The 23,873-nt window shown below is 43.8% G+C and overlaps 2 protein-coding genes across 10 annotated transcripts in view; one reads left to right on the forward strand and one right to left on the reverse strand.

Moving 5' to 3' along the window:
- Positions 1–18,124, forward strand: part of oplah (5-oxoprolinase, ATP-hydrolysing) — a 22,320-nt gene extending 4,196 nt beyond the window's left edge. For 4 of the 9 annotated variants that reach the window (XM_027017458.3, XM_035533829.2, XM_027017450.3 and 1 more), the window contains exons 2-28: positions 211–332; positions 436–607; positions 930–1,121; positions 1,882–1,996; positions 2,735–2,858; positions 3,930–4,125; positions 4,679–4,844; positions 5,135–5,273; positions 5,686–5,753; positions 6,111–6,427; positions 6,780–6,892; positions 7,261–7,431; positions 8,063–8,200; positions 8,677–8,815; positions 8,968–9,080; positions 9,288–9,439; positions 9,687–9,847; positions 10,043–10,144; positions 10,333–10,507; positions 11,920–12,104; positions 12,359–12,505; positions 13,181–13,315; positions 13,496–13,645; positions 15,550–15,707; positions 15,873–16,033; positions 16,127–16,224; positions 16,380–18,124. In XM_027017458.3, the coding sequence (XP_026873259.2) occupies positions 437–607; positions 930–1,121; positions 1,882–1,996; positions 2,735–2,858; positions 3,930–4,125; positions 4,679–4,844; positions 5,135–5,273; positions 5,686–5,753; positions 6,111–6,427; positions 6,780–6,892; positions 7,261–7,431; positions 8,063–8,200; positions 8,677–8,815; positions 8,968–9,080; positions 9,288–9,439; positions 9,687–9,847; positions 10,043–10,144; positions 10,333–10,507; positions 11,920–12,104; positions 12,359–12,505; positions 13,181–13,315; positions 13,496–13,645; positions 15,550–15,707; positions 15,873–16,033; positions 16,127–16,224; positions 16,380–16,538 (3,945 nt within the window). In that variant the 5' untranslated portion in view covers positions 211–332; position 436 and the 3' untranslated portion in view covers positions 16,539–18,124. Of the gene's footprint in view, positions 1–210; positions 333–435; positions 608–929; positions 1,122–1,634; positions 1,997–2,734; positions 2,859–3,929; positions 4,126–4,678; positions 4,845–5,134; positions 5,274–5,685; positions 5,754–6,110; positions 6,428–6,779; positions 6,893–7,260; positions 7,432–8,062; positions 8,201–8,676; positions 8,816–8,967; positions 9,081–9,287; positions 9,440–9,686; positions 9,848–10,042; positions 10,145–10,332; positions 10,508–11,919; positions 12,105–12,358; positions 12,506–13,180; positions 13,316–13,495; positions 13,646–15,509; positions 15,708–15,872; positions 16,034–16,126; positions 16,225–16,379 lie in introns of those variants that run through there. The other 5 variants (XM_027017467.3, XM_081697779.1, XR_014117213.1 and 2 more) reach the window with 5 other exon arrangements.
- A 1,108-nt stretch (positions 18,125–19,232) lies between these two features.
- Positions 19,233–22,993, reverse strand: foxh1 (forkhead box H1). Its single transcript, XM_027016662.3, has 3 exons — positions 22,104–22,993; positions 21,500–21,604; positions 19,233–21,379 (listed from the first exon to the last, which is right to left on the reverse strand). The coding sequence occupies exons 1-3, from the start codon at positions 22,626–22,628 to the stop codon at positions 20,450–20,452; spliced, it is 1,560 nt and encodes a 519-aa protein (XP_026872463.2). The 5' UTR covers positions 22,629–22,993; the 3' UTR covers positions 19,233–20,449.
- Between the last annotated feature and the right edge of the window lie 880 nt (positions 22,994–23,873).

Below are 23,873 nucleotides of genomic sequence, written 5' to 3' on the forward strand. Positions count from 1 at the left end.
GTATAGGATATGCTGTATAGGATTCTGTAAAGGCCAGAGAAGCAAGGAAAACTAACAACCATGTTCCTGGAACTAATCATTGACTATATGACCCTTGTAGTGTGGTGCATTGTTTTGGTGAAAGTGTCCTCCTGCCATAGGGTAAACAGCTATGAACTTGGTCGGCCACAATGCTTAGGTAAACCCTACTGTCCAAATGTCCATCCGCAGTTATCGGAGGACCCAGGGTGTGGCAAGAAAATATTCCCCACACCATCACTCTGCCTGCACAAGCCTGAACTGTTGACTTCTGACTGGAAGGGACGCTAATTTCCATACAGGGAAGTTCAAAGGCAGGTGTCTCTATTAAAGTGTGTATATATATATAAATTACACGCACATAATTTTTTACCACAAATCCTAATATTACCTCTACATATTTCTTCTATTCTTCAGGATGGCTGAGAGCAAAGGCACATTCGACTTTGCTATTGACCGCGGCGGAACCTTCACTGATGTGTTTGCTCGCCTGCCAGATGGGAGAGAGCGAGTCCTTAAACTGCTCTCTTATGACCCCCAGAACTATCAGGATGCCCCCACCGAGGGCATCCGTCGGGTACTGGAGGAGGTGAGAGACAGAGAAACCAACAGTTAGTTGCACTTAGTCTGTGGTAGCTCAGTGGTTAAGATACTTGACTAGTAATCAGAAGGTAGCCAGTTCTAGCCCCTCCACCACCCAGTTGCCACTGTTGCATCCCTGAGCAAGGTCCTTAATCCTCAATTTTTCAGGTTGTGTTCAGTCATAATTGTAAGTCACTTTGGTTAAAAATGTCAGCTAAATGCTATAATGTAGTCTGACAACCACCACATCTGTAGAAAAGAAGTCATGGAGAGAGTCAGGTTAGCAGGTACAGAGAGATGTTTTGTGAGACCCCTGACTTCACCAACAGGAAACTGGACGCAGCTTCCCACGGGACCAGCCCCTTGACACCTCTCTGATTGGCTGGATTAGAATGGGCACCACAGTGGCCACCAATGCCCTACTTGAGCGGCAGGGAGAGAGGACTGCCCTCCTAGTGACGCGTGGGTTTCGGGACCTGCTGCACATTGGCACCCAGGCCAGGCCAAACCTGTTTGACCTGGTGAGTGAAAGGGACATACACCCCCCCCCCATATATATTTATGCACATTTTTAAAAAGTATTAAAAGAACTGCAAGCATATGTGCCCCTGGGCTTGTAATGGTTTGTTACCGCTGCTGAATCTTACATATTTTCACTTCAGTAACTTAACAGTATCTACAGTATCTAGTCTCAGACCCTAAAAATGTTATCTGTGGTAAGATGTTAAATTAGACCTGAAATAATATATTAAATTCTACTGGAAATAATGTATGTATTAAATTGCACCAGAAAATTATTTGTGTTAAATTATACTGGAAATAATTTGTTTTTAGTTATTCTAGAAAAGTATTTATTAAATTACACTGAAAATTAATTTGTGTATTATATTAGACAGGAAAATAATGTATGTACTAAATTACACTGGAAAATAATTTAGATATTATATTAGACTGGACAATAAAATTAATTAGACTGGAAAATAAATTATGAATTAAATTACACTGGAAAATTATTTATTTATCTTTTATTTTAGCCCTGTCAGCCCTTCGCCCCTTCACTAGTTTGTACAACAGTACCTATACACACACGCACACAAATGCAAAACACACTGATGTATCTGGAAAAACTGGAGAGATGAGATTTTATGTATTGTTTTAGAGTAACAAATGATCACCTCACTCTGATCACTGTGTAGCCCTTGGAGTCTTCTCTGCCCCTTGTTGCTGTGTGAGTGTTAGCACAGCAGAGAGATCAGTGTCTTCTGAAGTCCTTCATTACAGGAGGTGTGTATGCCTGAGGTTCTTTATGAAGAGGTGATTGAAGTGGATGAGAGAGTTGTTCTTAGGCAAGATGGCTGTCAACTGCCCAGGATGGAGCCCAAACGTTTAGTCACAGGTAGAAATCCCCTTACCTTCTATGCGGATAAGTCTTCAGCGTTACACTTGGAACTCATATTTGGAATTTTATGAAATGTTATGGACGCAGTATATACAATTTAAAATTGTTTGACTATAGTGTGTATCAAAAATGTATAAGGAAGGTTTTTATAGATTAGAATATATGTGTGTGTGTGTGTGTGTGTTTGTGTGTGAGAGACAGAGAGAAAATGTTAATTTAGGTATCATTATCTCTCTCGTACTGTGGTGTGAGGCCATTTGAGTGCACATATCTAAATGGCATTTCACAGGGCAACCCTTGACCTCTGTGAGCTTTGATAAGTGGGGGGCAACTCCCCCTGGGTTAAATATTTGTTTAACTTTCATTCCCCTCCTTTGTCTTGTTTCCTTGCCCTTACCCTTCCTTACAGGATTAAGCTTCTTTATCCTGCTCTATATGCAGGATAATTTACAGGATAGATTTCAGGATATATACAGGATAGTTATTTTTCAACCTCCCATTTTATAAATTAGTTCTCATCATTTGCAATCATTCATACCACAACCTTGCTAAAATCTTTCAGCACTGAGGAACTTACTAGAATTAAACACAATTCAGTGGGGTGAGAATTTGAGCTTTCGAAAACCAGACAAATCTTCTTTAAGGTTTGCGAGCAAACCTAGCAAACCTTTAAGAACATATGGGCATACTTAGCTTCTCTCTCTGCCCCTCGCCCTCTCTTGTCCTCTTTCTAAGGCAGTACGGGTGAGGTCCTGGAGGTTTGGCAGGAGTTGGATCTGCAGCATTTGGAAAGGGAGCTGAGGGGAGTACTAGCCAGAGGAATCAGCAGCCTGGCTGTGCTACTGCTGCACTCCTACATGTGAGTGAGCACCACCAACAGGCGCACACGTTTGTAGTGGATATCTTATGGGCAAACATGTTTGTTAGTGAATGCCTGATGGGCCCACGTGTCTGTGGTGGATGCCTGATGGGCACACGTGTCTGTAGTGGATACCAGATGGGCATACATGTTTGTTAGTGGATACATGATCAAACCTGCACACAGTTTCTGGGTTTGTTTGGATTTTACCAGAAACCACAGCGACAGACCAGGGGCCAGAAATAAAGAATGCTTGGGGAACGGTTCTTTTAGATCATATAAATGTATTTATAAAAGTTGTAACTTGTGGATGTGTGAGGAAGTGGTAAAGGTTTGAGGAGTACACTTTTAGTATCCCTTTGCATGTGTGTGTGCATGCATGTATGCATGTGCCTGTGTGTGTGTGTATTTCTGTGAGTGTGTCTGTGCGTGCATGTGTGCTTGCGTGCTTGCGTGCGTGCGCGCGCGCGTGTGTGTGTGTGTGTAGACTATTTTCTACTCTGACTCCTGAAGCCTTCTTGAGAGCATGCACAGTGAACCCAGTTAGTACTTACTGGTTGACTAATGCACTTACTGGTTGACTAATGGTATAAAGGATGAGAGACTCCTGGAGAACAGTATTAGTCTTGTTTGAGTTAATATTAAAGTGTAACATTTGTAAAATCAGTAAACTGTATTACTGTTAGATATTCTTAATTAACAGTGTTCCTGCTTTCACCAGGAATACCAATGATAACTGGCTGGTATTACTTAACTCTCAATTTTTAGGTCTTGTCTTAAACTAGACAACTAGAGATGCGTGATATGAGCTATCCAGATGATAATGATATCACAATATGCCAAAAAAGTACTAATTATTATTATTATTATTATTATTATTATTATTATTATTATTCTCTCTCTCACTCTCTCTCTCTCTCTCTCTCTCTCTCTCTCGCTCTCTCTTCCATGTATGTGGATACTGGTTGTTGAACCTGATGAGTCTTTGTCTTAATAGGAGTTTTTTTGTCAGATACCTGAATCATGTGTTGTGTAATATTTGTCAGGTGTGTGTGTGTGTGTGTGTTTCAGATGGCCTACTCATGAGAAGGCTGTGGGTTTGTTGGCACGGCGACTGGGTTTCACGCAAGTGTCTCTGTCCAGTGAGGTGATGCCCATGATCAGGATGGTACCCCGTGGTCACACTGTGTGTGCTGATGCTTACCTCACACCAAAAATACGCCACTACCTGACCGGCTTCACCTCAGCCTTCAAGGGTGGGCTGAAAGTGAGTGTGTATGTGTCCGTGCACGTATATGTGTGTGTGCGTCTGTGTGTTCGTGTGAGTACTGATATGACCAGAGGAGGAGCATAGGGCCCCCCCCTTTGAGTCTTGGTTCCTCTCAAGGTTTCTTCCTCATGCTCTATGGAGATTTCCTTGCTACTGTCACCCTTGGCTTGCTTACTGGGGGCTTGGACTCGGACATTTGTAAAGATGCTTGGTTATATAGATAAATTTGTATGTGTGCGTGTGTGCCTGCACCAAAATATGTGAGTGAGTAGCAGAAAATTCCACTCCACTACATTCAGAGCAGTGTCTTCGCTCAATCTCTGTAGTGAATCTGCAAACACTCCTACTCTGCTTTGTCGTCTCTGTGCACTTCCCAGTCTTTCTGCTCCTATTTACATTATTTACTTTCTTATTTTTGAGTTCACACTTGTGTATCTCCACACGTGTCCACATGTTCGCACGTGTCTGCACTTGTGTGTCCATGCGTGACTATATATACTCGTGTGTGTGTGTGTGTGTGTGTGTGTGTGTGTGTGTGTGTGTGAGAGAGAATGTGGATGTGTTATTCATGCAGTCTGATGGGGGTCTGACTCCGATGGAGCAATTCTGTGGCTCACGGGCAGTACTCTCTGGACCTGCAGGGGGTGTTGTGGGCTATGCTGTCACCTCCTACAATTCCACCTACAATAAGCCTGTAATTGGCTTCGACATGGGAGGTGAGAGAGGTGGAGTTAGTGTGGGAGAGACCTGCGGAAACAAAGCAAAAAACGCACAAAACGCCATTTAACACATCACTAATGTGTGAGGATGAGCAGAAGTAAGAGCTAATTGTGTCGTGTGAAATTTTGTCTTTTAATCTGGAATTAGGGTTAAAGGCTCATGGTTAAAGACTGGCTAGTAAGGTGACGATTACGAACCGCTGTTCAGAGCGTAGCGACTGATGGGCGGGTGTGTACGCATAAGTGTGTGTGTGTGTGTGTGTGTGTGTGTGTGTGTGTGTGTGCAGGTACGTCGACAGACGTGAGTCGCTATGCGGGTCAGTATGAGCACGTGTTTGAGGCAAGGACAGCAGGAGTTACACTGCAGGCACCGCAGCTGGACATCAACACAGTCGCAGCAGGAGGGGGATCTCGCCTGTTCTTTAGGTAGGACACACTCAAACACGCACGCGTGCATATACATTCACTCGCACATATTCACACTTGTTGTAAAAAGGTTCAACTTTCAGCTGTGTTCCTGTGGCCAAAATCGAACATCATGCCTTAAAACATAACTAGGAGTTAACATTTTAAGTCTATTAGGAGTAAAAGTGTAACAGATTAATGCAGCACTGTCTTCTTTTCAGGACCATCAACGTTGGTCCTCTTGAGTCAACCACAGACTGAAAACATACAGGCGTCTTCCATATCTATATATGACTAAATCATGGTCATCAGTTTTCTATATTTGATATATCAGATATAGGTATGTAATATATTTATATATCACAGTCATGATCATCAGTTTTCATTCACTGTTCATATCTCTCCCCCTCCCTCTCTTTCTCTCTCACTATAGGTCTGGGATGTTTATTGTCGGGCCTGAGTCTGCTGGTGCTCACCCTGGCCCTGTGTGCTACAGGAAAGGTGAGAAAACCAGATTGTATTTGCTTTTATCTGTATCCTATTATTTTAATATGTAGTATATCTGTAACCTAATATTTTAATATGTAGTATATCTGTAACCTAATATTTTTAGCATTTCTTACAACACCTGACATTATATACATAGTAGTAATTTCAGATCAAGTAAGAATGCTCAGATTCAAGAAATCAATCGGTGTCAACCTACTCTATATCAGTCAATGAGTGTATAAATCAGTGAGTCTGTATAGATCAGTGACCCTGCCAATATCAGTCAGCTCCTGTATATGTAATGACCATTCTGTTTAGAGTGAACCAAATGCAGCATCCATTACTGTAATGCCTTCTGCTATTCTGTAGGGGGCCCTCTCACGGTTACCGATGCTAACCTGGCCCTAGGCCGTCTGTTGCCAGACTTCTTCCCGCACATATTCGGACCAGGAGAGAACGAGCCCCTGTCCGTGGAGGAAACTATGAGGCACTTCCAGCAGCTCACGCATGACATCAACCACTTCCTATCCAGCAACCAACCACCGTGCGATGCCAACAGAACTACCCAATCATACGGTGACATGCTAAAAGGTGCCAAATCAGAAATGAGTGTGGAGGAGGTTGCCATGGGATTCATCAGAGTTGCAAATGAGGCCATGTGTCGTCCAATCAGAGCTCTGACTCAGGTAATGTGGCACTGATATTACACTAATGAGGTGTGCTCACTCAGATGCATAAGTGAACATGCAAGCAATATTCTTCATGAATATTCAGTACAAACTCGACCACATATCTTCAACCTGTAGCAAAATGCAAAGAATATTTGTGATTAGTTTTTGTCTACATGTAACAAGTTATATAACTTTTTGTTAGCATGTAACAAGTTATGTAAATGTTGCACATGAGAAAACATGCCCTGTCTGTCCTTATTGATGGGGTATGATCATACCTGGTTCTGGTCTGCAGCCATGAGGGCAGCTCAGATTGTGTGCTGGCGACTGTGAGTGTGAGCAGCTCCTCTCTGAATGTGTGTGCCAGGCTAAGGGTCATGATACATCCCTGCATGTGCTGGCATGTTTTGGTGGAGCTGGAGGTCAGCACGCCTGCGCCATTGCCAGGACTTTGGGCATGAACACTGTCCTCATTCACAAGTATGTCCTGTGTGTGTGTCAGAGAGAGAGGGAGGGAGGGTGTGGGGTTGTTTCACTTGGGTCCTGGACAAGCACAGCTCAGACCGGCTCAGTATTTACACTTATTCAACACAGCCAGTTAAACTCTTAAAATACTTGTGCTTGAGGTAACAATCCTGGAAAAACCTTGGGTTTGTGTTATTGTAATAAACTCCTGGGTTTGGGTAATAAACGTCTGGGTTGGAATTGGAGACTCCTGTATTGGCATTGGAAGATGGACTCTTGGGTTGGGATAGTTATCAGTCAGCTGTTTAAGCAAGTATGTTAGACCAGGGAAACTGAAAGTGTGCAGTGCTGTGGTTGTTTGAAATGGAGCTTTCTCTGTGCAGATACAGTGGGGTTTTGTCTGCATATGGTCTAGCTCTGGCTGATGTTGTGGAGGAGAGACAGCAGCCCTGTTCTCTGCACTACAGGGAGAACTCATACTCCGAGCTTGACCGCCACATTCAGGAACTCTCCCAGTGCTGCCAGGAGGTACTGCTTAAACGTGGCTTCAACAGGTAAACACAAACAAGTAAACACAAACAAGCCCACAACCTCAAACACAATTTCAGCAGGTAAACGCAGCACCAGATCCTCCGACACCATTTCAACAACCATAACACCACAGAGCATCTGTATGGACTGTATGGCCAGTCAGTATTACACTGATCAATTTCTCAATAATCCTTAGGGTTATAAGTGTGTTTCAACTTGGTGTTTGAATTCCTGTCTAAATACCGGGAATGCTTTAAAATGATTATTCATGGTAAGTGACCGTATACTAGAGATGCGTTATATAAAAATTAGGTTGTAAACCGGTGTAGTATTGCTAGACCCACAATATTAGGTCATAATTTTTTTTTCTCACAAACTGCTTCCTGTTTGAAGACATCCCTTATGCACACGAGACGTTCACACAGCAGTGTAGTCCAGGTTTCAGAAGGTTAGGTTTATCGGGTGTCTAGGTTGCTCGGTCAGCGTGGGTCCCAACCCGTCTCTGGGATGCACCACCATTTCCCTGTGAAAACTGCCGCCACCACTGTATAGTAGGCAAACAGCGACAGAGGGTGGGATTGCCATTACAGGCCTCAGATCAGTATGGAGGCATTTCTGCCCATGCGTTATGAGGGCAGTGACTGTGTTTTGCAGGTCTCAGATCAGTATGGAGGTGTTTCTGCACATGCGCTATGAGGGAACCGACTGTGCTCTCATGGTCAGTGGCAGCAGCTGCCCCGCACACACTCACTCCTGCCAGTCTGGAGACTACTACACCGCCTTCACTAAACGGTACTCTTAAGTGTGTGTGGATTCATTGTTACTATTATTAGTTACATTTTATATAGCACCTTTCTCATACTCAAAGAAGCTTTACAGACAGGTATCAGCTTTTACACTCACTCACACACCGAAAACAGTGTACTCTCAATCAGACACCAAGTGTAGGGGAAGGGGAGGAGGTTAAGACCAGGAGACCCTGGAGGAATCCCACACTGACACAGGGAGAACAAGACCCTAGCACAAACATGCTAGCCACCAATCCACCGTGCTGCCCACCATGTTTCTTTTGCCTTTTAACAATCAAACCTATATTTATTGTTTTGTTTGTTGCACATGCTCCCACAGTGACAGAGAGTGCTTCTGAGAACAATACACATAGAGCTCAGATTATTATACTCATAGTGCTCCTTCAGCGCATTCTTTCACAAAATGGGTCACTGGCTCAGTAACCTCTTTCTTTCTGTCTTGTGAACTACTAATAACAGGTACCTGAAGGAGTTTGGTTTCACCATTCCAGACAGGCCTGTAATGGTAGATGATATCCGTGTGCGAGGATCAGGGACGTTTGGCATCAGATCGATGACGGTTGGAAAGACAGGACATGAAGCTCCTAGACCAGCTAAGGTTCTGCAGACTACGACATAGCACACAGAGAATTACATGTCAGAACTCAAAACCTAATTAGAATCAACACTGCACTGTTACAGAAATTGTTAGTGTCTGTCCCTGTGTCTGACTCTGAGTGTCAGTACCTGTTTTTGATTCCTCTGATGCAGGTGACACGGTGCTACTTTGACGAAGGCTACTTGGACACCAGCGTGTACCTGTGGGAAGACCTGACGTGTGGCTATGGCATTGAGGGACCTGCCATAATCATCCAGAAGAACAGGTGTGTGGGGTGCTGTTGTGTCCATGCAGTTATTACAATAAACACCTGTGAACTTGTGCACAGTCTGCTGCACTCAACAACATCAATCATAACCTTAGTAGTAACAGCATAAAAAGACTCATGTCTCCTTGGTGTGGATCTACCCTATGGCTGCTTGGTGTGGATTTTCTATGCCATTAAACACTGATTTTGCCTTTTTTTGTGCAGCACTATCCTGGTGGAGCCAGGCTGCAGGGCAGAGCTAACAGTGGGTGGAGATGTGTGCATCAGTGTGGGCGGAGACAGCCCTACTGTACTGGGAACAGAATTGAACGCTGTGCGCCTGTCCATCTTCTCACATCGCTTCATGAGCATCGCAGGTAAGATGGGGGTGGGGTGGGGGAGCTAGAGACTAGAGAGAGGAGGAGAGACTATCAGCAAAACAAAATAAAGAAGTACATAAAGGATAGGGTAAAACAAACAAAAAAGAACAAAATATCTAAAATTCTAATTAAAAGTGTAAAATGCATTGTTTTAGACAAGTCCTACAAATGTCTCCCTTATCTTTCACACACACACACTCAATAACACACACATAAATCCATACAAACACGCTTACACACACAGAACAGATGGGCCGTGTGCTGCAGAGAACATCCATCTCAACAAATATTAAGGAGCGTTTGGATTTCTCCTGTGCTGTGTTTGGACCTGACGGTGGCCTGGTGTCCAACGCGCCACACATCCCTGTGCATCTGGGAGCAATGCAGGAGACTGTGCAGTACCAGGTGAATACATTAAACGCGTTACACCCCGTACGACACGGGGCACGTTACAACCAGTACAATTTGTACTGAGTTAAGTGCAGCACAGTGAATATGCAGTAACAGAGTTTGGGTATCAAACGATTATTTGAACGCAACATTAGACAATTAATACGGCTCATTCACTTTTCTGTGTTTTTGTCTGTCTGTCTCTCTCAGTTGAAGGCTCTGGGTAACAGTTTAAAAGAGGGAGATGTGATTCTCAGTAATCACCCGTGTGCTGGAGGCAGTCATCTCCCAGACCTCTCTGTCATTACTCCGGTCAAAAAACTACTTTAACTTTGTTCCATTCTGTTGTATTCAGCTGGTGTAACAATGTGATACAAAATGTATAAGCATAAAGAACATTTTTTTCTTCTCTTTTCTGTGCCTCTCTCACTCTTGCTGGGTGTCTCTCTTACTCGCTCGCTCGCTCACTCACTCTTTTTGTCTCTGTTTCTGACTTCAAGGTATTTCACCCTGGTGTGAGTGGTCCTGTGTTTTTTGTAGCCAGTAGGGGGCATCATGCAGACATAGGGGGAATCACACCTGGGTCTATGCCCCCACACTCCACCTCTCTGCAGCAGGAAGGGGCAGTCTTCACTTCCTTTAAACTCGTCACTGAGGGAGTCTTCCAGGAGCAGGGTAAGAAACAGAAAGCAAAAAATTTGGTTTGTTTGCATAACTCATATATGTTAATTCAAAGTGTTTTACATAACCAAAAGCATTTAAAAAGTAAAAATAATAATAATAATAATAAATATATAAATAAAAACAAATATTGGTAGCTCAGGTTGAATGGTTTGGTGGCACTGATGAGGTCACCTCAATTGGTGATGAAACCACCAAAATATCAAGCTCAGAGAACACTACAACACCACAAAATAAATTACAGGAAATGTTATTCCAGATAATAGGTGCCATGATCCCTAGCCCACTAACCTTAGCTTGCTGAGCACCAGCGTGCAGTTTGCCCAGCTTTTAAGATTTCCACACTTTCCCACAAGTGTTCAACTCTCCCTGGCCTATGTCTCTCTCTAACATACAGCTCACTCTCATCTATATCTCTCCCTGGTCTACATCTTTCTCTGGTCTACATCTCTCCCTGGTCTACGTCTTTCTCTGGTCTACATCTCCCTCTGGTGTACGTCTTTCTCTAGTCCACATCTCCTGCTGGTCTACATCTCTCTTTCTATTCAGTGTCTCTCTCTAGTAGTGGTAGTAGTGGGCCGATATATCGGATGGCTGATTAATCAAGCTGATGAATGTCATGTTGAGATAATCGGCATCAGCCGATGCCTGCGTTCACAAGGCCGATATTCAAAAAACGCCTACAGGTACGATGCAGGCAGTCTGGCTGCTCTGGAGCGATGTAAGAGCTCCCTCTTGTGTCTGTTTTGCCATTCTATGGGGAATTGTAGTCTTAGCAAGCCTTTAACCAGCTAAACCTGCTGCATAGCTAGGGCTCAAATCAACAGTCTGCTATCATAAGTGATTGATGCCATCTAAAACATACAAAAAGATGCCTCAGGACAGTATTGGGAAGGTGGTAATAGTTAGTAATAGTTGGTAATAGTTAGTTCGAGTTTATGTGGTAGCTCAGTGGTTAAGGTACTTGACTTGTAATTGGATGGTTGCTGGTTCAAGCCCTGCCACTGCCAAGTTACTACTGTTGGGGCCCCTGAGCAAGACCCTTAACCCTCACTTACTCAAGTTGTGCTCAGCCCTGATTGTAAGTTGCTTTGGATAAAAGTGTTATGTAAATATTATTGCTATTAATTAAATTGTGTTATATCAGTTGTGATATCGGTCTTATATATAGGCCATCAGTCACCCTGCATCGGCATCTGCATCAGCCCTTAAAAAACCTGTGTAAGTTGACCACTACACTCTAGTGTACATCTATCTCCCATCTCCAGTCTACTTGTCTATCTTGTCTACCACACTCTCTCTGCAGTCTACATCCCTATCCGGTCTACAAGCCTTTCTGGTCTCTGCTTTTCCTGGGGTCCATCTTCTGCTGATCACCCTCTTCCTCTGATCATCCTCTCCCTCAGCTGTCACCGATGCCCTCATGGCTCCAGCTCAGTACCCAGGATGCTCTGGAACACGTAATCTCCATGACAATCTGTCAGACCTCCGGGCTCAGGTAGCAGCCAATCAGAGAGGGAGCCAGCTGGTGGGGGAACTGATTGACAGCTATGGATTGACTGTGGTCCAGGCATACATGGGCTACATTCAGGTGGGTGTCTGTCTGTGTGTGTGTCTGTCTGTGTGTGTGTGTCTGTCTGTCTGTCGGTTGGGTAGTATTTTATTTGTTTGTCATTTATTTACTGAGCTATGGGGTTCCCATAGAGGACTTTCTACCACTTTTCTGTGGTATTTATTAGCATTAGTTTTGTGTGTGTGTGTGTGTGTGTGTGTGTGTGTGTGTGTGTGTGTGTGTGTGTGTGTGTGTGTGTGTGTGTGTGTGTGTGTGTGTGTGTGTGTGTATAGAGCAATGCGGAGCTGGCTGTTAGAGACATGCTGAAAGACTTTGCCCGTCACAGACAACAGCAAACTGGCTCCCTAGAGGTGGAGGCAGAGGATCACATGGATGATGGAACTCCAATCAAATTGAGAGTCCAGATAAATGAACAGGAGGTGTGAGAGAAAGCACTGATTGCAGACTACCAGCTCAAACCTGTTATACGTTATACATGATTATATGGCCATTATATCATACCTATGGAAAACAAGTCTTACCTTACTATACTCCATGATGATGAAAAATGTAAACATTCATCACTACATACTACAGAGGTCAGATCACTACATACTACAGACATCACACCACTGCATATAGAGACCAGACCACTACATAGTACAGATGCCAGACCACTGTATACTACAGACATCACACCACTGCATATAGAGACCAGACCACTACATAGTACAGATGTCACCCCACTACATACTACAGAGGTCAGACCACTGCTTACTAGAAATGAGACTACAAAATGCTACAAAGATCAGACCGCTGCATACTACAGCAATTAGACTACTACATACTACAGACATCACCCCACCACATACTAGACACGTCAGACGACTACATACTACAGACATCACTACATATAGAGATCAGACTACTACATACGACACAGGTCAGACGACTATGTACTAAAGACATCACTATGTATAGAGATCGCACCACTACATACTACAGAGGTCAGACCAGTGCTTACTAGAGATGAGACTGCAACAGGCTACAAAGGTCAGACCACTGCATACTACAGAGATCAGACTGTGATGTGTTTCATTTCTCTCTCTCTCTAGGGGAGTGCTGTGTTTGATTTCTCAGGTACTGGGTTTGAAGTGTGGGGGAACTGTAATGCCCCTCGCGCAATCACTCTCTCAGCTCTCATCTACTGTTTACGGTGTATGGTGGGCCAGGACATTCCCTTAAACCAGGTACCACACACACACACACACACACACACACAAAAGAGTGGCTGAATCATTTAGCAACAGTTTCAGAGATTCTTTTGTTGAACTAATTTTCTACCTGACAACAGTGTGAAATTGAATATGCTTGGTAAGGGCATGTCCCAATCACTACATCCTCAGTGTTTGTGTGTGTGTACTCTTCAGGGGTGTTTGGCCCCCATCAAAGTCATCATTCCCCCCAGATCCATCCTGCAGCCATCCCAGAATGCTGCGGTCGTTGGGGGCAATGTGCTGACCTCACAAAGAGTGGTGGATGTGATCTTCAAGGCGTTTGAAGTGTGTGCCGCCTCCCAGGTTAGCAGGTCTATTGCTGATTGTGTGAAAGCACAGTGTGGAGTTCTAGTGCAGAGGAGATGATGAACTCTCTACTGTCTCTACAGAAATCAACTGACTGTTATTTATCTCTTCAGTAACAACACAACTGTTCTGTCTGTACAGAATTCTTCCATACTAGGCGACGCAGCTCTTCAGTACATAACACAAACCTCTGTTTACAAACAACTGTTTCTAAACCTTTTCATGTTTCTGACAAGAAATCCAGTGTGCAGGCCAACACCAGCAGTTACCGTTAGCATGCTACTCTAGGTTCAGGGTTAGGGTCAAGGTTAGGGTTAGGATTAGCGTGCCCTGTTACCGTTAGCAGGCAGATCATGGCTGAACACAGCCTTTGTATTTAGCTGGCATCTGATACGGTCAGTTTGGGTCATCGGCTCAAAACACTGCTCATCATTTGACATGTTAGGGGAGTTTGATGGCTTTTATAGGTAATGTAGTTCAGTCCTGTAATGGTGTGTCTTAGTCCAGTCAGTCTGTGGAAAGGCCACACATTCTAGTGTAAATACACAGTCAGGGTTTCTTCATTAGTGTGTTCAGTTGTGGCCAAAAGTTTTGAGACTAGCACAAATTTTGGATTTCACAAAATTTGCTGCTTCAGTTTTTATGGTGGCAATTTGCCTTAACTCTAGATTGTGAAGAGTGATCAGATGAATTACAATTAATTGCAAAGTCATTCTTTGGCATGAAAATTAACTTCATCACCACAATTGCTGTATTCTAGCCACTGAATTCCAGCCCTGCCACAAAATGGCCTGCTAACATCATTTCAGTGATCTTCTCGTTAGCTCAGAAGAAATTGTTAACGCGGACAGGGCAGCTGATTTAATTCAACCATTTATCGAATCATCAAGAACTTCAAGGAGAGAGGTTCACTTGCAGTGAAGAAGGCTTCAGGGCGCCCAAGAAAGTCAAGCGACCATCAGGACCGTCTCCTAAAGAAGATGCAGCTATGGGATCGGGTCACCACCAGTGCAAAGCTTGCTCAGGAATGGCAGAAGGCAGGTGTGAGTGCATCTGCGTGCACAGTGAGGCAAAGGATTTCGGAGGATGGCTTGGTGTCAAGAAGGGCAGCAAAGAAGCCACTTCTCTCCAAGAAAAACATCATCAAGGACAGACTGACATTCTCCAGGAAGTATAGGGGTTAGACTGCATAGGACTGGGGTAAAGTTATTTTCTCTGATGAAGCCCCCTTCAGACTGTTTGGGACATCTGGACAAATGATTGTCCGGAGAAGAAAAGGTGAGTGATGCCATGAGTCCTGTGTCCTGAGACAGTTCATGTGTGGGGTTGCGTTTCATCCAAGGGAGTGGGTTTGCTCAAAATTTTGCCTAGGAACACTGCCATGAATAAGGAATGGTATCAAAACAACTTCTCCCAACGATCCAGGAGCAATTTGGTGAGGAACAATGTTTTTTCCTGCATGACAGGGCACCATGTCACAAGGCAAAAGTGATAACCAAGTGGCTCAGTAAACAAAACATTGAAATTCTGGGTCCATGGCCAGGAAACTCCCCAGATCTCAATCCCATTGAGAACCTGTGGTCTCTTCTCAAAAACAGGGTGGACAAACAAAAACACAGGAACTGTGATCAACTCCAAGCACTGATTTGGCAAAAATAGGTTGCCATCAGTCAAGAATTTACCTAGAAGCTGATATCCAGCATGCCAAGGTGAATTGCAGTTTTTAGGCAGTAAATAGTAAATTGTGAAAACCACAATTTGTCAGTCTCAAAGCGTTTGGCCATTCTTCCTTACTCTGCATTGTTCAGTCTTCCCATTTTTATCATATTTATTATTAAATTGCTTTATTTTTCTCATACAGACTCACATGCATGCGCACACACACTTGTTTTGCCTCCCAGGGCTGCATGAACAACGTGTCCTTTGGCAGTGAGAAGAGCGGTTACTATGAAACTGTTGCTGGTGGTGCTGGGGCAGGGCCAGGGTGGAATGGGCGGAGCGGTGTCCACAGTCACATGACCAACACGCGCATCACTGACCCAGAGATTCTGGAAAAGAGGTGTGCAATTCTTGAACTGTGTATGACTTCTAGACAGATTCACACTCAAGATTTCAGTGCAGTAAAAAAAATTAACACCAGTGCTCAGAGTTCACAGCTTGCCTGGTCCACTGCATGCTCTCTCGCTCTCTCTTGCTATCTTTTTCTTTTTTTTTTCTTTCTTAGGTATCCAGTGATTTTAGAGCAGTTTTCTCTCAGGCCTGGCTCTGGAGGCCGAGGTTGTTACCATGGTGGTGATGGCATAATCAGGAAGCTTCTGTTCCGGAAAAAAGTGGTGTTATCAGTCCTGACGGAAAGGCGATCTATGCGACCTTATGGTCTGCATGGTAACCGCTCTTCAGCACCACAACTCGTACACTCTTCAATCATACACTGTGAGATGATGGGAAACGTGATTTGTTTCTCTGTTTCTGTCTCAGGAGGGGAGAATGGATCTCCAGGTCTGAACCTCTTACACAGAGCTGATGGCAGAGTGCTAAACCTAGGAGCAAAGACCACAATCAACCTCGAGCCTGGGGTGTGTGGGTGTGAATGAATGGGTGTGGAGATGTTGGGGTGTGGGTATGTATGTGTGGAGGTGTGGGTGTGGATATGTGGCTGTGGGTGTATAGATATAGTTTGGTTTCCCCTGCCAAGCATGCGTTTCAATTTCTGTCTTCTTGTCTTGTGCAGGACATGTTTTCTCTGCACACCCCTGGAGGAGGTGGTTATGGGAGAGAGGAGGAGAGGAAGGAGGACACCCAAACGTCCTCCAGTCGACTGCGTCTAAACAAAGCCTTCTCCGAGAGAGGCAGTGTGTTTGAATTCCGCCGTGCTCAGGAGTGTGTGTGAATCCCTGACTGTGGTGTGACCTCTACCCATAGAAGCCCGAAGTAAAGTCACAACTCTGACTTCAGATCAGTCTAGTGGGCCCCTGCAGATTATCCCCTATAGAGTGAAGCCTTGTTTTACCATTTATTTTTTGACAGGTTGGATATTTGCTGTTTGTGTTTGGATATGCTGGCCCATGGCCTGTAACTGGTTAAAGAGCTACCCAGCTACCCTGGGAAGATGTCAGAGTAGTCCTCAGACCTGTATTCATGGCCTGTTTCGGGCATTCATGGCCTGGTTAAGGCAGGTTGGGAGGTAAGATCAAGCAGAAAAGTGGACCATCTGCCCTCCCAAACACTGTGTCAGGAAGCACCATTGTGCAGCGTATACTGTCAGTAGACATGGAGGATGAATGCAATGCATTACATTCAAGCAGCAGTTCTACAAAACATCGTGGGTACTTTTAAATATGCTGTGAATACATTGATGAAATAAGGGTGATCATGTCATCTTAAGATATTTGAATTGCCTTTACCTTTCTTGGAACTGAACCAGTCATGAACAACAGCAGATTTAGAAAGCATAAACACCATCACTTAAAAGTCAATGTTTTTTAACATAAAAATCAGAAAATAACAGAAAACCATCCATATCAAAATACTGCATGTAAAAAAAAAAAATGCATTTTAATAAACTCTTATCATAATGCATATCAGTTATCTAACAGTTATGTAAGTCTAATGTGATTTGGCAGTGTTTTAACCCTGTGTGTTTGTGCTTTTTTGGTTGAGGGTTCAATGTTCTCAGACGAATTTATTGGACAGACTGACTTGTGTTGTTATTATTATTATTATTATTATTATTATTATTATATGTAGCTATCAAAACATCCTCAGGAAATCACAACCAAAACTCTGACCTTTAATAGGGTTACCAGCCTGAGCGCATTAATGACCCTCATGGCACCCATAAAAGGGCAAGACTTCCTTGGTGGAGTCTTGTATGTTGCTTTAATAACTACTGAAAAGACTAAACTTTTCTAAACAGAATGGACTGTGATCTAACACTGGGATTATATGAATTTGAAAATGAGAAAATGAGTGGTTACCGTATGGTGCAGATCCTGGTGATGGTTGTCAGACACATGTAGTCATTCAGGTCATTGCATTGTCTAGATAAGGTGACTGGACTAGTATCGTAACATTAAAGACATTTAACACTCATTCAGCAGGATTTATGGAAAAGCTATCTGGACTTAAACATGACTGCTTGGTGCAGACATACTACCTGTACCATTACATAATAGAGACACAGTACCTATACTATGGGTTTGGTGGTTTCTCCTGGTGCCACTAGGCAGTACTGCTGGGGGAGTCTGACACCAGATTAGTTTTCATGGCAGGTCTCTATAGCTAATGCTAAAGAAAAAGTGGTCTGTGGTTATTTTCTGTTACGTTTTGGCTTCATTGTATGGATTTGTAAAAAACAATTTTAAAAAAGGGAAAAAAACAGCATATATTTTTTACACATTTATTCAGTAGACCACCTGAAGATATGACTGGATGTCCGTGTTTAAAAGGGAGATTTATAAAGTGATGATTTCTTGCCCTATTGGACTGTTTATGCCCACTGATGGGCTGTGGAGGAATGCTGAAACACAGCAAACCTATCCTTTAACACACATTTATGTTGAGATAGAGATAAATTATACCAGACTGTCTCTACCATAAGTTATCTGTTTGTTTCCTTTATTTTTTTAAATAGTGTAACAGTGTTTCTGCTGCCAGTCCAGCAACCAATTTGTAAAACACACAGTTCCAGAAACATCCATAGTCAGAGAGAGAAAAAGCAGGCACCTCTTCCTTTTCTGATGTTTAACTCAAATGCACACCAACCAGCCTCATAAAGAAATACCCATGTCTATCCATCCACTGTTACAGCAATAAATAAACCGAATGCACTGGACCTTGATACATCCCACTGTCTGATAAGAACAAGACAGCCAGACACAGCAGGAGACCCAACCCCCACCCCAGTGCATGCTGGGAGATCTGGGAGTATTCGGAGATTAGACAACGTGGGAGACGATGAGACCATGGCATGTGCGCTTACTCTGGACAGGATGCAAGGCAGAAAATGTGTAAGCGACATTAATTCAGAAGTAATTAAAATGATAAGCAAAAGTTTTATTAAATGCTGAAACAGCAAACGTACCCTTTAACACATTTGTGTTGACAAAGTCCAGTCTGAACCACCTGGGGAGGGGGGGTTGGGCAACACTCACCCTGCATCTGTTAGTTCACAGATCAAAGTGACACATGGTCTCTTAGAGCATGGCAGTGGGTAGGACAACTTCTCAAAGATGACGTTGTAGAGCGATCATCTCCTGTTGATGCTGCTGCTTCTGTGGAATAGTTTACTTCTTACAACAAACCTGGAACACACTTATTCTAGATCAGAAGTCTTACCTTTAAAAATTCAGTTCAATAATTTGTTAAAGATGTTTTAGTGTTTTCAGTGTGCAATTTTTTCATGTAACAGTGATCTGGCATCAGTTTGCCATTTCTTTACCCACTGTTAACTAAATTATAACTGAGGAATTTAAGAAAAGTCATTTTGAAACAGAAACCGGAAGCAATCAAATGCAAGACAAACATTAGTATGATAGCTTTTGTATTTAAACAAACATTCACAGTCAGGTAAGTCACATTTATGTGAACATAAAAGATTGTTCAACCTGAAAATGTTTAAAAACATTTAAAATCAACATATTGTTCTTAGTATAGAAGGACAGTGTTAAAATGCTGTAGACACTATATAAGCAATGGAAGCTAAACTCTGCTGGTTTCTCTTCAAGGGGCCAAAAAAAAAAAAAAGTAACTATCTGCACAGATAGTCCAGTCTACTGTGAGATAAGTTTCACCACATTGCTTTGAATAGCTCAGGAGATTGCAGACCAAAGACAGACCATCACCCCCACTCCTAGGTTTGGAGCCCCACTTGCACATGCAGATGCAATGAGGCTGGAAAGTTCCAAAGGGGGTAGGGGGTCAGGACAGGGGTGTGAAAGGGTGTGTGTGTTTTTTTGTTTTGTTTTTTTACAGAAAAAAAAACCCATAGCAGCTACTCAGCAACTCAGAGCAACCCCATCTAATGAAGACTCCAGTCTCAATGATGCCACAGTTTTGATTAGAAACTATTAATGCATTAGTCTAATCAGATAACAGCTCTGATCCAACCCCTGCACCACCCTGTTAAGCTCTAGAGTTCATTTACAGCACCATCCTTTAATGTCCTTCTTTCATAAATGCCATGTAAACACATGCATCCATCATCTAGGTATTAAAAACCAAACTCTGATAAAAATCTATATAAAAAGATAAGAGAAAAACAATGAGGTAGGAAGTTGGAATTCATAAACATTTACCCTGATAAAATGTTTGACATCAAAAAGCAAAACTCAATCAAATGTAAAACACCCTCATAAATGCACTCTGCACAAGTGACGTGCACTACTGAAACGATGTACCATCCTGTTTATACAACACCTTCCATTCGACATTTAAAACCTGAGCTTAAGATATTAAAGAAACAAGAATAATTTTCAAAGTTACAGTGACATTCAGACATCAAGGTAGTAAACATTTAAAAGGTTTCTCTAAGAGAAAAGCATACGAGTGCACACCGTCAGTGCAAAGTGTTTGTTCACTGTTGCCTGACATCATCCCTGTAGGACTGAGGTAGACCTGAAACGTTGTTTGGAATTGGATAGAATTCCTTAGGAATGTGTTTTTGGAATGTTCAAAGCCCTGGTGTTATTGCTCTACATCTGGAATGCTGAAATGTACAGTGTCCTGGTAAAATGTAAACGTCGCTTTCATATGACCAGTCCTGGGATATGAAGAATAAAAACACCATTGAATGAAGCTGCATTAAGAATACTTGCTGAATGAAGGGCCGTGCGGTATGGAATACTGATCTGTGGTTGAGTGTACAGTCTGATTCACAGCACCAAGGACATCAAACACACTCTTATTGGGTGGAACCGACTGAAACATTCTGTCCAAGTCCATAAAGAGAGGAGGGGCATGCCTGCTTGGTACGATGGGCCAATAGCCGTGACTACTAAAGTGACTGGGTGTGGCATGAGGGCCACTGTAGCTGTAGAATGGAATACCCCCAAGTGGCACGAAGGGACTCCCGTTGAAGCGCATACTGGGAGGAGCAACTGCATTGGGTGGAGTGTACTTCGCGTAAGAGGTGGGCAACTCCCATGGAGGGGCAGAGCCACGTTTGACAGTCTTGTTTGGTGGTGGGCAGGAGTCACCGTATCCGTCTGGGCCCAGCTCTCCGTCACTCCCCCGCTTGCTGGGCCGTGTAAGTCCTCTCCACTCTTCATCTGATGAGGAAGAGGCGGGGCTAGCAGAACTGGCTGATGCACTGTGATTAGAAGAAGGGTGGCGAGGGTGTAGTGAAGACACAAGATGGTTATGAGGAGGCTCCACCCCCCAGCTGTCTTTTACCCTAAGCCCCTCCCCTACAGTGCTGGCTGGCCTAAAACTGTGGAGGAGTGAATCAATAGCAAAAGACGAATCCAGTTTGGGGCGGTATGGGTCCTCCAGAGGAGGAGAGGCCTGTCTGGTGGGTGCACTGGGCAGGGGAGGTTTTGGGGGGGGCAGATCAGGCTTGTGAGCAGGAGAGTGTCCTTGAAGGATGTAAGGTGCAAGATCCTGGGCAAATATGGTCTCGTCCTGACGGGACACAGCCGTGTTCTGTCTCTTCAGTAACTCCAGAGGAACCCTGCTGACTTCCACTGCCCAGAAGTTCCCTTTACCTTGAGGCTTCCCAGGATCCTTCAGCACCTAGATAGATAGATAATTCATATTGACTGGTGAAACTGAAGACCAGTTCAGCAAGACTTAGTCATTAGTCATTACATACAGAGTGGACAATGAGGAATTAGCACACACTAATATGCACACCTTAACAAAACAGTCATATGAGGACAGGTTGTGTCTCACTGAATCTCTCCACCCTTTATAGTTGCCTTTGAAGAAGGGGAAGAGAGTGCTAATCTCCTTCAGGATCTGAGAAAAGAACATTAAATGCAGTTAAGAAGTCATACTTTCAATCAGTACTGGTTTTTCAAAGGGGGTGTTTTCAAGTGTTACCACTCATATAGGCTATAACAATTTTAATTCACTCATTTGTTTGTATGTTACCTTGCTTTATGTGCATCTCAGACTATAGATTATTTTAAATTCTTAGGGAATGTGACTCAGATATCTTTGCCCAATACGATGGCTAGAACTTCAATAAACAAAACAATGTACATTGCAAGTCATACGAGTGCAATTTTGATCACATCACAAATGACACTGAGTAATCAGTCTGTTTTTTTTTTTTTTTTCTTGCTGCAACTTTGTCGACTTGCGAACCATGAAACTAGAGGTCTACTTCAGGCCTCCCGTGACAACCTCGAGAGTTTCTCATCGATTTACAGTAAATTGACAAAAGGTGCAATTACAGGGTTGACACGAACAATTTCCGACAAAAGTTCACAAGTTGTTCGTAAAGTTGTCTTACCTCTGATAGTGTGAGCTTCTTCTCAGGGGAGTTTTGGATGACCATGGCGATCATGGCGAGGTACGAGTACGGTGGTTTGGGATAGCGCTGATAGTTCTTTTTTTTTCTTCCACCAGCGTTTCCATTTTTATTGAATGAATTCGGCACGTCCGCCTGCTCCGAGTACTTGCCCGGCGGATCCACGGTGATTGGGGGCGCTGGCAAATAACACGATCCGGGGTCATGCGTCAAAACTTTATCCATTGGCACGGCTCCCCGGGCAAGCTGGTCGTAGGCAGAACTCTGAGGCCGGGCTCCTACCTCCGGCTGCGGGTTACTGGCGCAGTGCCAGCGCTGGCCTGGTGAGTGGCGCGCTATAATATTTTTATAATGCGTCTGCTGCGCATTGCGAGTTAGTGGCTGCGTTGAGCTGAAGTCAAGGTGATGGTCGCGGCGTGCTCCTGCGGACGGCAAGTAAGGTGGTTCCAAGAACCCGGGACCCCCCCGGGGTTTTGTCATGTTGATGAGCGCAGGGCGTTGAGGCATTGGGGTCGAGGCAGGAGGGGCCGGTCCTTAACCCGTGGCAGACCGCTGGCTCCAGGACGACTCTATTTGAGGAGCAAACAATTAACAGCTTCATGTAATTCCTGCTGCGTAATCGAGGGGAGAATGGGCCGCTATCGCTGCGCGGATTGAGTGATCACCCTAGGGGGAGGGTCCGTCCCGCAGTGGGAGAGCGACAGTAAAGCTAGAAATATCCCATACGCTGGGCAGATTTACAATTTGTTCCCATTCTAGAGCTCAACCCCGCTGAAGTCTTTCCCTGCGACCTCGCTTACATCCACAGCTTTTGGTACTATAATATTTTTATTCTTTCTTACTCTTCGAGGAGGTGTCAATGAGATTGTCGTTGTGAGATTGGAGCCCCGCACCCCCGCGGGCAACCACCCCCTTCCAGGTCTCTGCATTGAAAGTTTGCTTATAGTAAGCACAGATAAGTACAGAGATGTGCCAATGCGTCACTCGCGCAAGACGCCACGGTGACTCCCGATTAGGGGCCGCGTGACCTGATCTGAAAATGAATACGACGATCTTATTTAAACAGCAAAATACAAGATAGACGTTCTCCCGATTCAGGCTTGCTGTAGCCGCTAAACAAATGTCGCAAGCAATATACATACGGTGGAGTTGTTAATAAACATATGCAAATCTTGCATTCAAATTTAACACCTGTGGGTTGAAAAGTGTACGTTACATCACCCAGTAGATAAGCAAATAGGCCTATCTCTAACAAATCAAACAACGTGCGACAAGCAATTAGGCAGTTTACGGACGGGCTGGCTATAATCCTGCTCTGTCCATTCATGGAATCAGACAGTGAGCTGTTGTAGCAATTTCTTGTACATTAAATTTTATCTTTTTTAATTCATAAGGTAATAAAAAGAACCTTTTTTTTGGTAAAGTGTCGTCTAATTCAGCCGGTGCTGAATTAAATGCATCATGTTGGAATCTCAGGCATTCTCTCAGGAGTGGTCGTATATAGTTACTCATTTTCCTTCACAGTAGGGTACATATTCCGGAACATAGATGATGGTACTTGGGGTTTCGGGGATTGCAGCTATTGTCCTGGATAATGGAGTGCTAATGTCGGAGTTCTTACCTCTCAGCAAGACAGTGAAAACAAGTTGGATTAGTGGACTTCTCTCCAGCGCGTCGACGACACTGCGACGCGGGGGTTCCCTTTTACAGAGGAGAGGAGACAATGCACGATTGAAAACTATACTGATTGCC

The sequence above is a fragment of the Electrophorus electricus genome, chromosome 15 (assembly GCF_041902795.1).
Source record: "Electrophorus electricus isolate QZ-2024a chromosome 15, ASM4190279v1, whole genome shotgun sequence".
NCBI lineage: Eukaryota > Metazoa > Chordata > Actinopteri > Gymnotiformes > Gymnotidae > Electrophorus > Electrophorus electricus.

Coding starts and splice junctions, on each gene's coding strand:
- foxh1 (XM_027016662.3), bottom strand. CDS start 22,628: ATGCCTCAACGCCCTGCGCTCATCAACATGACAAAACCCCGGGGGGGT. Junction 21,605..22,103: donor AGAAGCTCACACTATCAGAG/GTAAGACAACTT, acceptor TTCTTTTCTCAG/ATCCTGAAGGAGATTAGCAC. Junction 21,380..21,499: donor CATATGACTGTTTTGTTAAG/GTGTGCATATTA, acceptor CTATCTATCTAG/GTGCTGAAGGATCCTGGGAA.